This window comes from Nicotiana sylvestris, chromosome 11 (genome assembly GCF_000393655.2).
Source record: "Nicotiana sylvestris chromosome 11, ASM39365v2, whole genome shotgun sequence".
In the NCBI taxonomy this organism is placed as follows: domain Eukaryota; kingdom Viridiplantae; phylum Streptophyta; class Magnoliopsida; order Solanales; family Solanaceae; genus Nicotiana; species Nicotiana sylvestris.
The window spans coordinates 58,730,869-58,746,062 of NC_091067.1; the positions used below are offsets into that span (position 1 = coordinate 58,730,869).

The 15,194-nt window shown below is 37.2% G+C and overlaps 2 protein-coding genes across 2 annotated transcripts; both read right to left on the reverse strand.

Moving 5' to 3' along the window:
• Positions 1–6,770: 6,770 nt before the first annotated feature.
• Positions 6,771–7,376, reverse strand: LOC138881077 (uncharacterized). The gene is made up of 3 exons (XM_070161277.1): positions 7,176–7,376; positions 6,957–7,073; positions 6,771–6,839 (listed from the first exon to the last, which is right to left on the reverse strand). Exons 1-3 carry the CDS (start codon positions 7,374–7,376, stop codon positions 6,771–6,773), a joined length of 387 nt encoding a protein of 128 aa, XP_070017378.1.
• A 305-nt stretch (positions 7,377–7,681) lies between these two features.
• Positions 7,682–8,188, reverse strand: LOC104217272 (uncharacterized). Its single transcript, XM_009767466.1, has one exon. The coding sequence runs from the start codon at positions 8,186–8,188 to the stop codon at positions 7,682–7,684; it is 507 nt and encodes a 168-aa protein (XP_009765768.1).
• Positions 8,189–15,194: the final 7,006 nt, after the last annotated feature.

Consider the following 15,194-nt stretch of genomic DNA (forward strand, 5'->3'; position numbering starts at 1 on the left):
AGAAGTTAAATGACTTAAAAAGTCAAGAGAATATGCGCCAAAATAAAGCAAAAGAAGTGCTAAAGGGAAGATGGAACCTATTTAGACCAAACATTTCCTACCCTGAACCAAAAAACCTTCACTATATCTCCACAAAAGCCCTATATGATCTTGAGTTGAATGAAGCTTACATTAGTGGTGACTTACATAAGGGGCAAGCATATGGTACTTAGAGCCAGACTTGTAACTTTTCTTTGAGAGAGATGAGTGTATTTCCATTAACCTCGTTCTGAGTGCTACAATCCTAAAGGTGAGGTTTGCTTAGGGAGAGTTGAAGATGTGTGAGTTTGGGTTCCACAATGAGCAAGGTAGTAGAAAGAGTTTTTTTGATGTGTTGAGTCAACTCTTGATGCTCTTGTGTCACACTAAATCCATGGTGCTTAAAAGGGTGAATGTTGTTAATGATTCATTTGAATTGAGGGCAATTGTTAGTCCCAATTGATGCTAGATAAGGTCACTTTAGGTCAACTGAATTTTCTTGGATTTACTCTGGGTCTTATTTTGTTTGCTTGAGGACAAGTAAAAGCTTAAGTTTGGGGGGAGTTGATAACTAGGGATTATGATGTATTTTACACTCCTTCTTACTTAAGTTTTGATTAAAAATGTGTACAAAATAGTCCCAAAGGCTTACATGTTGTACTTGTTGCAGGGTTTGGTCAACAAGGTGACAATTTGTCAAAACCGGCTCAAAATGAAGTGAAACATGCACAAGTACCAAGAACAAGTCCAAGCACAGTGCAACAGGTCCAATGCGGCCGCATTCCATTCTTCACGGTCCGCAGTGAGGAAGTTTAGAGAGGTGCTCATTTCAGACACTCAAGCAATACGGCCGCAAAGCAGTTTGTGCGGACCGCATTAGCTTCATCGCGGCCGCATTCGATATTGTGCAGTCTGCAAAGCTGGAGTTCAGAGAGTTGCCAATTTGGGGAATCATTGCCATTGCGGTCCGCGGTACTTTTTGTGGGGACCGCAATAGAAGCCACCGCGGCTGCGGTGCATTTTGTGCGACCCGCGGTGGCCAAGTTCAGAGAGTAGAGTTTAAAGCCAAGAAGCCTCAGTGCGGCCGCCCTCGATTTTGTGCGGACCGCACTATCCTGCAGGGGTATTTTTGTCCAAAAAATTTGGCCTAGTATAAATAGTATCTTTTTCCATTTTTAGGACATCAGTTGTATTTTAACGTTGGGCTGCGCTCGTGAACAATGTTCCTTTACCATTTTAAGTAATTTTATAGTAATTTTATCATTGAATCTTCAAGTTTTAGCTTGTAATTAAATATTATGGGGTTTTCTTCATCTATTTCTTTGTTTTCTTCTATTATCATGCGTAACTAGACCTATTAGCTAGGGTTGTGGCTCAACCCTCGTATGGGTATTTGATGGGTCTTGTGTATTAAGGCTTGAATGTCTAGGTGTGTTTGATATTTGGACTAATTTATGGTTTCAATGTTGAATTAGTGGTTGCAAACACTAATTTGTGCCTATTTGACTTGGGCTTTTCGTGAGAAAGAGAGCCTAAGTCTAGGAAAATTAGTCCAATAAGGAATTGTGGCGTATTCAAGAGATTGATAGCCCCAATTAAAAGGTTAAACCTAGAGATAGTAATACCCGACTTGAACCTCAATTGCTTGCACAAATTACCATACCCAATTGGTCTTGAGAAAGTCAATTAGGGCAAAATTACTCAAGCTACCAAGAGGTATAGAGTGTGTAGTATCGTGCAATGGTTATATCGTAATCCCCAACATGACAACCTAGCCTTAGACTCGAGAACCCGTCAAGTGTCCACCTAGGAGAAAGTCACTTCCCTAGTGCCATCTTAACTATTTAGACAACCTTCAAGTAGTTTACTCTTAGCTTACTCTTAGCTTAACTTAACTTAATTTAACATCTTATTAGTATAAATTTAGAAGTAATATCAAAACCAACTATGATTAGAAGCGCAATTAAGAGCAATTACGCATCTCCAATTTAGATAGAAACTCAATTCTCATTTTTAGCTCCCTATGAAAATCGATCCCGACCTTCTCGGGTAAAAGCTGCTTCGACCACTCTTGCTACTTTGTAGTAGTGCAGGGTTGGCAACGATCAGGGCGGAGGTTAGGAAAAATGCAAGAGAAGAAACTTAGGTTAAGTTAGAGAGAATTGGGACTCTCTCTAACCCATTCATTTGCTTATATGTTGAAATAGCTCATTTTACAACCTCAAATTGATTATGTTAAGTTATCTCAAGACTAGTGGTCTATCTTTTGTCGGGCATCTATAACCCTTTCCCATTTTTTCGTAATGGCTCTATTTTTTGCCATAATGGAGCTCCAATGCTCCCCTTTTTTGCTCCCAAAATGAGGATGAATAGTATTACTCCAAATATGGAGTCATCTCCTCCATTACTATTTATGTTTATTTTATTAACATTTTTATAATTTTGATAAATTAATTTTCATGCATTTATTATTTTTATGTAAAATTATAAGTTAATTTTATTATAAGTTATAGTAATTGTACAAAAAATATATAATCATCTCAAAAAATGAATGGAACAAATATAAAATATTAGATGTTGCCAAAAGATAATAATATAATATTAAGGAGAGAGAAGAATATAAAATGAAATATTTTTTTTTGGAGAAAAAATAGAGTAATGGTTGGAATAATTTTATTCAATTTTGGAAGAAAAAATGGAGGCAAGGGTTGGAGATGGCCTGAGGCTTGGCTTTCTAAAATTCGCCCTAGCTTTCTTAGGCTATCTCTAACTCTTAGCTTCTATTTTTTCCTTCAAAATGGAGTAAATTTCAAAATAGAGTAAATTACTTTAATCGTTATTCTATATTTTATTCTAAAAAATAATATTCTATTTTATATTTTTCTTTTTCTTTAATATTATATTATTATCTTTTATTTAAATTTTATTTTCTTATTTATATTAAAGAAATTATTATTTTTTCTTTTACACATTTATCACATATAATTTAATATAAAATTATTTTATACTATAAATTTATAAATAATATAATTTGTAACGAAATATTATAGATTATATATATTAATAGACAATTCAAAAAAGTGAAATCATTGAGATACAATATAATTAAGTATATATAAAGAGATAAATTTAAAAAATTAAATAATAATAAAGTAATGGAGGAGATAAATAGTATCACTCTAAATTTGAAAACACTATTCATCTCTTATTTTGGGGCAAAAATAGGAGAGCATTATAGTCACATTTTGGCAAAAAAATATGGAAAAATGAGGAGGGTTGGAGATGCCCTTAGAGCATTCCAATGCTTTGCATTTCTGCAATCATTTTTTGTCAAAATGTGGCTCAATGCTCTTCTATTTTTAGTTGCAAAATAGGGGATGAATAATGTCGCTTCAAATTTGAAGTGGAACTATTCATCTCCTCCATTACTATTCATTCTTTTATTATTATTATTATTACTATTATTTTTTTAATTTTATCTTTATATATATATATATATATATATATATATATATATATATATATATATATATATATATATTTAATTATGTTTATGTAATATCTTTATAATATTAAGTTTACATCTTAATTTTGCCGTATAATTTTGATAAATTAATATTCGTGTATTTATTATTTTTATGTAAAATTATAAGTTAATTTATTATAAGTTATAATTGTACAGAAAATATATAATAATTTCAAAAAATGAATGGTGCAAATATAAAATATTAGATGTTGCTAAAATTGAAAGCTGCGAATATAATATAATATTGAAGACATAAAAGAATATAAAATTAAATATTCTTTTTTGGAGTAAAAATTGAAGTAATGGTTGAAGGAACTTTTATTTCATTTTGGAGTTTACTCCATTTTGGAGGGAAAAATGGTGGCAATGGTTGGAATGGCCTTAGGTTTAGCGCAACTGAATATATTATTGTATTTTGTTTATTCCGGATGTAATAATTCTTGGTTTTACCTTATCTTTCTTCTCCTTTGCATGTGTATTGAGCTGCATTGCTGCATGTGATGTAGTTCATTGATCTTTATAGTAAAACACCTTTTCCTTTGGAGTAAAAAAATTCACATGTTTTCTTACCGCTATTTCAAATGGTGTAGTTGCTGTTTGGAGTTTGCAATAGTACAATAGCGTTTCTACCTTCATTTGCCAATGTAAGCTGTTTTACAATTACCTATTGGTTAGGTTCTAATTTACCTAGTGGGATGTTTCATGTGCATTTTTGTAAATATGTTCAAATGAAATAGAACAGGTTTTATAAAGAGTGATGATATGATAAGATGGTGTTCGTAGGAATAAGTTGTATTGGTTTCAAAGACTAGTTTGATAGTGTTCTAAAATAATTTAATGTAACCATTTCTTTTGTTTAATAAGAAATCTAAGGAGGAATCTAAAATCTAATACGACAACGTAATTGTTTCCACAAAAATGTTTAAAGCACCTTTTAAAAATCATATCATCCTAAAGCATAAGCAAAACCAAATCGAAATGTTATTCCAGTGATCTGCCTTCTAGATTAGTAGAGACTTGTAAAAGTTGAATGATGTTCAATTTTAAATATGGCAAAAGGGAATTTGTTGATTTGCCGTGAAATGGGATGGAGAAGAAACATGTTGGTATTAATAGTGCCTTCTCTGGTTAGATTCCTACTTGTGCACTTTCATCTTTTAGACTGATAGATTGGCTAAAGAATACTCATTCAGAATACCAGTCAACAACCCAAACCTACTTGCTGAAGATTAATAGCACGTTTAGCCAAGCTGCAAAAATCAGCTTATTTTGAGAAGTGTTTTTTTTCAAAAGTGTTTTTCTCAAAAAGTACTTTTGGTGAGAAGCAGTTTGTGTTTGGCTAATTAGTTTGAAAAGCACTTCTGAGCAGCAATTAGTGTTTGGCCAAGCTTTAAAAACTGCTTCTAAGTGTATTTTTTTCAAAAGTGCTTCTCAAAAAAGTGATTTGGGAGAGAAGCTACTTTTTTCTGCTTTTCCAAAACTGCTTCTGCTTCTCCTCAAAAACACTTTTTTCCCTTCCAAAAGCTTGGCCAAACACCTCAATTTTTGGCCAAAAGTGCTTTTGGCAAAAAAAAAGCACTTTTGGCCAAAAAGAAGCTTGACCAAACAGGCTATAAATAGGCAAAATATTATAAGGCTCAAACAGATGTAAGTATCAACAATAAATCCAGTGAAATCTCACAAGTGGAGTCTAGGAAGAGTATTGTGCGCGCAAATTTTACTTCTATCTTATGGGGATAGAGAAGTTATTTTCGGTATACCCTCAACTCAGGAATAGAAAAGGGAGCAACAAACAAACAATAACAACAACAATGTAATATGACAACAAAAGCAAATTGCCGTGTAATAACAAAGATCAACGACTAGGAAAGTACAAGAACAATGCCAATACTATAGGTAAGAATGACGCATCGTGTACCAACAAGGAACTAGGAATAGTAAACTAAGACTAGTACTAATACTGCTGGTGAAATTAGAAAAAACTCTGGACTACTTGTCAACCCACAACCCTAATACTTGACCTCCACACTTTTCTATCGAGGGTCATGTCTTTGGTAAGCTGAAGTAGTGTCATGTCCTACTTAATCACCTCTTCCCAGTAGTTCTTAGGCCATCCTCTACCTTTCCTCTGACCTGCCATGGTCAACCTGTCACATCTCCTAACTGGGGCATCAATGTCTGTCCTCTTCACATGCCCGAACTATTTCAACCTCGATTCTTGCAACTTGTCTTCCTTAGGAGCTACAGCTACCTTGTCCCTAATAATTTTATATCCACACATCCATCTTAACATCCTTATTTACGCTATTTTCTTCTTCTGGACATGAGACTTCTTAACTAGCCAGCACTCGGCTCCATACAACATAACCGGTCTAACTTCCGCGTTGTAGAACTTGCCCTTAAGACTTGGTGGTACATTCCTATCACATAAAACACCAGTTATGAGTCTTATTTTATCCACCTTGCTCATATACGATGAGTAACATCTTCGTCAATGTCTCCATTAGGGTATTACAGACCTAAGGTATTTAAAATTATCCCTTGGGGGTGGTGGATTACTTGTGTATGAAGCTTCACTTCCACATCAACTTCATGTATCCCAACATTGAACTCGCACTCCAGTTATTCTATTTTTGTCCTACTCAATTTAAAACCTTTAGACTCTAGGATCTGTTTCCACACCTCCAGCCTAGTGTTAACCCCGCAACACGTCTTGTCAATCAACACTATGTCATTTGCAAATAACATACACCATGGCACCTCCTCCTGAATGTGTTGCGTCAGCACATCCATTGCTAGAGCAAATAAAAATGGGCTAAGAGTTAATCCCTGGTGTAACCCCATCACCATTTTGGAAATTATCCAAGTCTCCTCCTACCGTCCTTACCCTAGTCTTAACTCCATCATACATATTGTTGATCACCCTAATGTACGCTACTAGGACTCCTCTAGCCTCCAAACATCTCTATAGAACCTCCCTTGGGACTTTGTCGTAGTCTTTTTCTAGGTCAATGAACACCATATACAAGTCCTTCTTCTTCTCCCTATACTGTTCTATCAATCTCCTCACAAGATGAATAACTTCAATAGTCGACTGTCCCGACACGAGTCTGAACTGATTCTCCAAGATAGACACATACCTCCTCACCCTCCTCTCCACCATCCTCTCCCAACTTACATAGTGTGACTCAGCAACTTAATACCCCTATAGTTATTGCAATTCTGGTCATCTCCCTTGTTCTTGTACAACAGAACCATCAAATTCTGCCTTTATTCTTCGGGCATCTTCTTCATCCTAAAAATGACATTATATAGTCTAATGAGCAACTCCAAACCTGTCCAAACCACGTCCTTCTAAAATTCCATCAGAATCTCGTCGGGCCCAGTCGCCCTACCCTTACTCATCCTTAACCTCATCAACTTTAATGTCCCTACAAAACCCAAAATCACGCTTGTTTTCTGAGTTCTGCAACTCCCCAAGCATGATGTTCCTGTCCCCATCTTCGTTCAAGATTTTATGGAAGTATATCTGACACTTGCACCAAATACATACCTTTTACACCAATACCTTGCCTTCCTAGTCTTTGATGTACCTCACTTGGTCCAGGTCCCAAGCCTTCCTCTCTCTAACCTTGGCTAGCCTAAACAGTTTCTTGTCACCAACTCTGCCCCCAAGTTCCTCATACAAGCGCTCAAACGTTACTGTCTTGGACGTCGTGACCGCTAACTTTGCCTCTTTCTTTGCCTTTTTATAACACTCCCTATTCGTCCTCTTCTCCTCCTTGTCGGTGCTCTCCACTAGCTTCACATATGCCACTTTCTTGGCTTTCATTTTTTGTTGGACCTCTCCATTTCACCACCAATCCCCTTTGTGCCCCCTCCCCTCGAGTAACCCTTTATAACCCCTAGCACCTCCCTCGCAGCTTCCCTAATGCAGTCCGTTGTCATGGCCGACATACTACTCGCGTTCCCACTACTCCTCCAGACCCCCATAGCCAACAACTTCTCCCCCAATGCCCGAGCTTTGTCCTCAGTCAAGTCTACCTACTTAATCTTAGGTTTGTTGTATAGTGATCTCTTCTTCCTCTTTCCCTTGATCTCCAAGTCCATTACCAAGAGCCTATGTTGGGTCGAAAGTCACTCGCTCGGTATAACCTCGCAATCAGTGCATAAGACATTATCACTCTTCTTGCAAAGAAGGTAATCAATCTGAGTCTTGGCCACTATATTCTGAAATGTGACTAAATGGTCCTCCCTCTTTTGGAAACATAAGTTAGCTGCCACCAAATAAAAAGCTTTAGCGAAATCCAGCAACGAAGTGCCACCCTCATTCCTAAAACTGAACCTGCCATGCACATCATCATATCCCCTAGACATCTCCCCAATATGACCATTAAAATTTCTTCCTATGAATAACTTCTCGTTGTGCGGAATACCTCGCACCGCCGCATCCAAATCCTCCCAGAAGTGCTTTTTAAGCTCCTCGTCCAAGCCTGCCTGCGGGCGGTAAGCACTAATCACGCTTAAAGTGAGCCCACCAACTACTAGCTTAATAACCATCAATCTATCGTTCACCTTCTTAACATATGCCCCCAGCTCCCTGAGGTCCCTATCTACTAAAATAATTATTGACTTATTGAACATTGCATAATAATATTACAAGAAGGGTTTTTATAGGTGATAAATGAGACATCTATCTCCGAACCCTGAACTATTTTTTGGGGTAAAGAAAAAAATGTTATTACTAATATTAGAGATGCATTATATCAGTTGTAAGGTTAATGAAAGCAGAAGTGTGACCATTAATACTAAGGTCACTAGTAGCCTGTATGGCCAAGCTTCATTTTGGCCAAAGAGATTTTAGTTTGGTTGCCAAAAGTACTTTTTTTTTCAAAGTTAAGGTATTTGGCCAAGTTTTTAGAAGGAAAAAAGTGCTTTTGAATAGAAGCAAAAATAATTTTTGAAAAGCATAAAAAAGTAGCTTCTCTCTAAAAGAACTTTTAGAAAAAATACACTTAAAAACACTTTTTAAAATCTTGACCAAACACTAACTATTGCTACAAAGTGCTTTTCAAACTAATTAACAAAACTTAAACTGGTTTCATCAAAAATACTTTTTTGAATAACACTTATAAAAATAAATACTTTTTAAAATAAGTTGATTTTAGAAACCGGTTATAAGTACAAATAGATTATCAAGCTTAGCTAAACTGGTACAAACAAAAGTAGAAACTTGCTTAGTAGGGCCCAATATTTTTTTGTCTTTTTGGAATATTTTTTTGATAGAGTTTGTAGGAGCTGCTTTGATGGACTGGTTGGATAGAGCATTCTAAATTGCTAATTGTGCTAGAGCATGCGCCACCTGCATGTTAGAAGTTATATCACTATAACTAGGATTATTCTGTTCAAGCAAGTGGGTAACTTCCATAGAATTTGTTTCAATTTCTGGAAGGTGGTGTTCCTATACGAAGTGCAGTCCCTGTTTGAGTGCTAGAAGTTCCATATATGTATATTCGTATCAAAACATGCATTTGCTAAAATCCACTGTCCAATGGCCATGCTCATTTTTTATGACTCCGCCTATGCCACATTTTGTTGGATGTCTCTAAAGGCTCCATCAGTATTTTAACTTATAATGACATGTCGTTGGAGGATAAATTGTTTGACAAGTTGTGAAAAATGTTTACATTTCTTTTGTAGGCGATAGGAAATAAGACATCCCCGGTGGAGAGTTCATTTTGGTGAGGGGCTCGAAGGTCTTTAAGAAGCAGTAACCAATGGTTTTGATGTATAGGAAGGGAGGAGATATCTATGCTAATATGATTCCAAAATTGAGTGGCGATGGGAATGTAGATAATACAATTGCGTCAAGAAAACAATCGAGACCGAAAAATATTGCAACAGTCGTAGTATTTGGTTTCAAGTAATATGAGTGGACAATTTTTATGAATCCTCTGATTCTTCTTTTCCAGCGAGAACTTTGATTTGAACTTGTAATCCTTGAACCTTAATATGTTCTTCGTTCGTAAGCTTGAACTTGAACTTGGTTGCTTGAAACTTAAAGTTTGTAGAGAAATTTGTGGCGTTTGATCCACGAGCTCTCTTGCTTCTAGTTATGACTTCTGATGGTCATTTATGAGTTATGAAGACCCATATTTATAGTTGTGGAAGAGAAGAGTTGTGATGAGAACAAACTCTTTCCGACCAATCAGATTGAAGCGTGACAAAACCACATTTGATTGGCCAGAGCATGTTACTTGCACATATGACACAGTTTCATTGGCCATATAATTTGACTTGGTATGCCTTGTTATTTTGATATGTGGCATGATCATATTGTCTCTTTCATTTGACACGTGGCACCAAACTAGGCCTCTAGGAAGATGGCATCTTCGACTTAATGAAGTGGTCCCGTCACTTGTAGCTATCTAAATGGGCTAACTCAATGGATTTGGACTTATTTATTTAACTCATATATATTGAATTTATATAATTAATCCAATTATATTAGCCCATAATATATATTTGGACAAAACTATATTTAATTGAGATTAAATTCAAATTTCTTATAGATTTAAACTCGATAAAATTTTAATTGCCTATAAATACTCTTTACTTCAAGACCTGTTAGATGTAGACTTTATAGATTAGACTTGAAGTACAAAACATTTTTTTTGGACAAACTTCTACCAAATAATATCTTAAGAGCCATTAATTCTTTATACAACTGAATTATCTCATAGCACATGGATTTGTAACCACCCAATTCATTGAGCATTGCTTCCTAAATAGTTTTTAACTAATGAATAAACTATTTTAAATTAAAAAGCTCCTTCTGCTCTTTAAAATCACGTCCATCTCTTTGCGTTTAAAATTCTCACACGTAACATAGTGTATTTAATTTAACACTTCCAAATGTTTGGTTAATTACTGCATTATTGCTTTTTGTCCACATTAGTGGGGTTTGACTTCCTCAAATGCGGCTAAAGTAACACAGATGAAGGATCAAAATCTCTTTTTATTAGTTATATAATTGGTCAAGGAAAAGCTCAAGCCTTTGCCGCCTTAAAACATGCCCAAGTCCTTTTCTAAAACTGATTCTCAGTCGTTCCCACATCTAAATAATTCCTTTTACAACCACCTTTTGAAGTATATAAATACCATATACTCTTTATTCTATTAGCATCACTTTAAGTGTTTGCAAACCACTTTAAGCCTACTTTTGACGGTTTGAAAACATTAACGGAAAAGTAATTTCTTCTACTTTTCTTGTTCTTTCTTCACTCTATCATCTTTTTTTTTGTAGGTCAAACAAGAAAGATATGCTCTTGTTTAACGAGATAATCCACGCAAGAAGACGATAATCCTACGGTGTGAAGAGATGGGTACTCTTCCCCGTCCGAAAACTTGAGGGCCAATCTTAGGGTGTGAATGGATGGATACTCATCTCCATCCGAAAATCGGAGGGCTAATCTTAGGATATGAAGGGAAGGATACTCATCCTCCGAAAATCAGAGGGATAACCTTTAGGTGTAAAGGGAAGGATACTCATCCCCGCCCGCAACATTATCTTAGGGTATGAATGGATGGATATTCATCCCCGCCGTGAAGGGATGTACACTCATCCCTGCCCAAAAGTCGGAGGCCATTTCATCTATCAAGATCTTTGTACTTGTTTCAATACTCTTGATTTAAACGCTGATGAACTCTTTTGTCCTTTGCAACCCGAAGAGATGACAAATTTCAAAGACTATACATCATCCAAACTTAGATATCTCATAATTGAAACTGAAGATGGCATAGAACAAACCAAACTTTTGATTCACACTTCACAAGTTGGCCAGTATGCAGGCTCATGGCCTTCCTCGAGAAACCCACTTCATGTAGAAAACTAGACTTTTGAGCATAAGTCTACTTCTAATCCATTATCCAAGATGTGTCTCTCTAAGCGCCAATCCATCGCCACATAAACATTGCTAGCACCCTTCCGAACTTAGGGAGTCACATAATTAAAGGAGAAATACATTGGGGAAACACGGTAACCATCGAGAGCGAGTATTTTCACAATCCAAGATATTGAGAATGTGATGAATATGTACTTGGTAGAAGCCAACAAACCTTGAGTACAACAAAGATTTATGATGCTATTTTTGCCTCGCTTTTCACTTATGATCGAAACTCGAATATTTTGCAAGCATTTTTTGAGGCTCGGTGCCCCAAGATGAACACACTTCTTACATCAGTCAGAGAGATATCTATCTCTCTTCGGGACTTACATATTCTTAGAGGTTTTTCCGTTGTGAGTTCTTTGTGCAAGGAAGTGGTACCTGAGATACGGGAACTCACATTTTTAGACGAAAACATATGAGATTTGTTCCTCGATATTGTGAGTACTTATTTGCTGCTCTCCAAAATCTTAAGGAGATACATACATTAACCAAAAGGTTTCCTTGAGCAAGTGGACAAAAGTTTGGTGTAAGAAAGCTTTAGTATATAAACCTACCCCACTATGGAAGAAAAAGAAATCTACATGCCTAAAGTCGACACATAATCCTAACAGAGTTATTCTTGAGACAACTAGATGGTCAAGTGTAACGACCCGGCTGGTCGTTTCATGAGTTACTGCTCTGTTTTCCCCATTTTTGCTTATTATTGCCTTGTTCAGCTGTATTATGTGCTATCGGATTGGTCGGCTCGGGTTCAAAAAGGTTTTAGTAAGGTTTGAGATACTTAGTCTCCTTTGAGTAAGCTTAAGTTGCAAAAGTCAACCGGATATTGACTTATGTGTTAAAGGGATTGGATGTGAGTTCCGATGGTTCAGATAGCTTTGGGAGGTGATTTTAGACTTAGAAGCGTGATCCGAATGTGTTTTGGAGGTCCGGAGTGAATTTAGGCTTGAATTGGCGAAAATGGAATTTTGGCGTTTTCCAGTTGATAGGTAAGATTTTGATATAAGGGTTGGAATGGAATTCCGGAAGTTGCAATAGATTCGTTGTGTCATTTAGGATGTATGTGAAAATATCAGGTCATTCGGACGTGGTTTGATAGACTTTTTGATCGAAAGCAGAATTGAGAAGATTTTAGAAGTTCTTAGGCTTGAATCCGATGCGAATTTGGTGTTTTGATGTTATTTTGAGCGTTCTGAAGGTTCGAACAAGTTTGAATGATGTTATGGGATATGTTGGCATGTTTGGTTGAGGTCTCGAGGGCCTCGGGTGAGTTTCGGGTGGTTATACAGACCATTTCAAGTTGTGAAAAGTTGCAGAAATCTGTTGTGACGACCCGACCAGTTGTCTCATGAGTTACCGCTCTGTTACCCCTATTTTTGCTTCTTATTGATTTGTTTATCGGTTCTATGTGTGATCGGGTTGGTTGGCTCGGGTTCGGAAAGGTTTTGGTAAGGTTTGAGACACTTAGTCTCTTTTAAGGAAGCTTAAGTTGGAAAGTCAACCGGATGTTGACTTATGTGTTAGAGGGCTTGGATGTGAGTTCCGATGGTTCGGATGGATTCGGGAGGTGATTTGGAACTTAGGAGCGTGATCGGAATATGTTTTGGAGGTCTAGAGTAGATTTAAGTTTGAATTGGCGAAATTGGAATTTTGTCGTTTTTTGGTTGATATGTGAGATTTTGATATAGGGGTCGGAATGGAATTCTGGGAGTTGCAGTAGTTCCGTTATGTCATTTGGGATGTGTGTGCAAAATTTCAGGTCATTCGGACGTGTTTGGTAGACGTTTTGATCAAATGCGTAATTCGGAAGATTTTGGAACCTTAGGCTTGAATTTGTTGTGTTTTGGTTGATTCGATGTTGTTCGAGGTGTTTCGAGGATTGGTACAAGTTTGAGTAGTGGTATATGATGTGTTTGTGCTTTTGGTTGAGGTCCCGAGGGCCTCAGGGTGATTTCGGATGGTTGGCGGAAAGTTTGGAAGTTGATTTTGGCAGCTGAAGATGTTCCATTGCTGTCATAACCGCACCTGTGGCTAGGGGACCGCACAACGAGTCTGGAGACGTAGATGCGGCCAATGGCATAGTGGAGTGAAACCGCAAATGTGGTATGTGAACCGCACCTGCGTGACCGCAGATGCGGAGATAGGGTCGCAGGTGCGGAAGATGACTTAAGTGATGACCGCAGAAGCGGTGCTCGGACCGCAGAAGCGGTTGCGCAGGAGCGTAGAATTGGCCGCAAGTGCGAAATGCCTGGGCCAGAAGGTATAAAAGGATTCCTTTGTGATTTTTGAGTTATTCTTCCCCATTTCAAGTCGGTTTTGGAGCTTTTTGGGAGATTTTGAAGAAGGAATACAGGGATATCATCTGGAGGCAAGATTTTTGAGTCTAATAATCGATCATATGGCATTATTTCACTGATTTGGCCTAAGATTAATGGAAATTAAGGGTTAAAAATTGGAAAACTAGGGCTTGGTATTGGAGACCTTGACTTGAGGATTTGAGCGGCCATTTGTGGTTGGATTTTGGGACTTTTGATATGTATGAACACGTGGGGAGATAAGGATTCTATTGATGTAAGTTTTATCAAATTTTGAGACGTGGGCCTGGGGATTGGGTTTTGGTTAATTTCAGGATTTATGTTGTAAATTGATTATTTTCGCATGGGCTTCGTTCCCTTAGCATATTTTGACGTCGCGACTCTGATTTTGGATAGATTCGACACGAGTTGAGGCCGATTCGAAGGCCAAGGGCATCGCGGGATAGAGTTTGGACCGGATTAAGGTGAGTAATGATTTTAAATGTTGTCCTGAGGGTATGAAACCCCGGATTACACGTCGTTGTGCTATATTGAGGTGACGCACACGCTAGATGACGAGCGTGGGGTCGTGCACCGTTGGGCATTGTGACTTAATCCATCCCGAATGATGGTTTTACCTCGTATTTGATTGAAAACTATTTACTATCATCATGTTTTGGGCTAAAGGCCATATTTGGGCCTCGTGCCAACTATTTGGACCCTTATGGGATTTTTACTGATATTTCCTCACTGTTTTGACTTTATACTTGTACTTAGTCATGTTATATTCTACTATTTTCGTAACTCAACCATGTTTACTCTACTTTAACATATTAAATGATAATTTGGGCCGAGCATCATGTTTTACTTTTGCCCGAGTGACTTATGAGATTCTGACTGAGTAAGGCCGAGGGCTTGTGTTGTGAGGATACACTGATTTATGATTATGAGGCCGAGGGCCTGAGTTGTACGCCATGAGGTGGCTTGATATGAGGCCGAGAGCCTATTGATTATTCCACGAGATGAATTGATATTGTGATTGGGCCGTAAGGGGCCCCTCTCGGAGTCTGCACACCCCCCAGTAAGTGTGGGTACCCATTGTGATATGAGATATAGCCTGAGGGGCTGGTATTGTTTCATGTGTTGCCGTGGGACTGATTCTGTTGGTATTGTTCCCGAGGGGCGGTTGTTATGTGTTTATCTTTTCTAGTTGCTTGTCATTTACTTGCTTAACTATTAAAAAAGTATTTTAAATAAGCTTAAACTGAACTAAGGTGACTTTATATGTTTTTCACTATTTCATTGCTTTTATTGGCTTTATACTACTTCTATATAGCATGTTGATGTGCCTTTGCGTGATTTCTTATCGCTCAATCTTCATTTATTATTATTACTCACTGAGTTGGA

Coding starts and splice junctions, on each gene's coding strand:
- LOC138881077 (XM_070161277.1), bottom strand. CDS start 7,376: ATGAAAGCCAAGAAAGTGGCATATGTGAAGCTAGTGGAGAGCACCGAC. Junction 7,074..7,175: donor AACTGTTTAGGCTAGCCAAG/GTTAGAGAGAGG, acceptor TGCAAGTGTCAG/ATATACTTCCATAAAATCTT. Junction 6,840..6,956: donor GGGACATTAAAGTTGATGAG/GTTAAGGATGAG, acceptor TGTCATTTTTAG/GATGAAGAAGATGCCCGAAG.
- LOC104217272 (XM_009767466.1), bottom strand. CDS start 8,188: ATGTTCAATAAGTCAATAATTATTTTAGTAGATAGGGACCTCAGGGAG.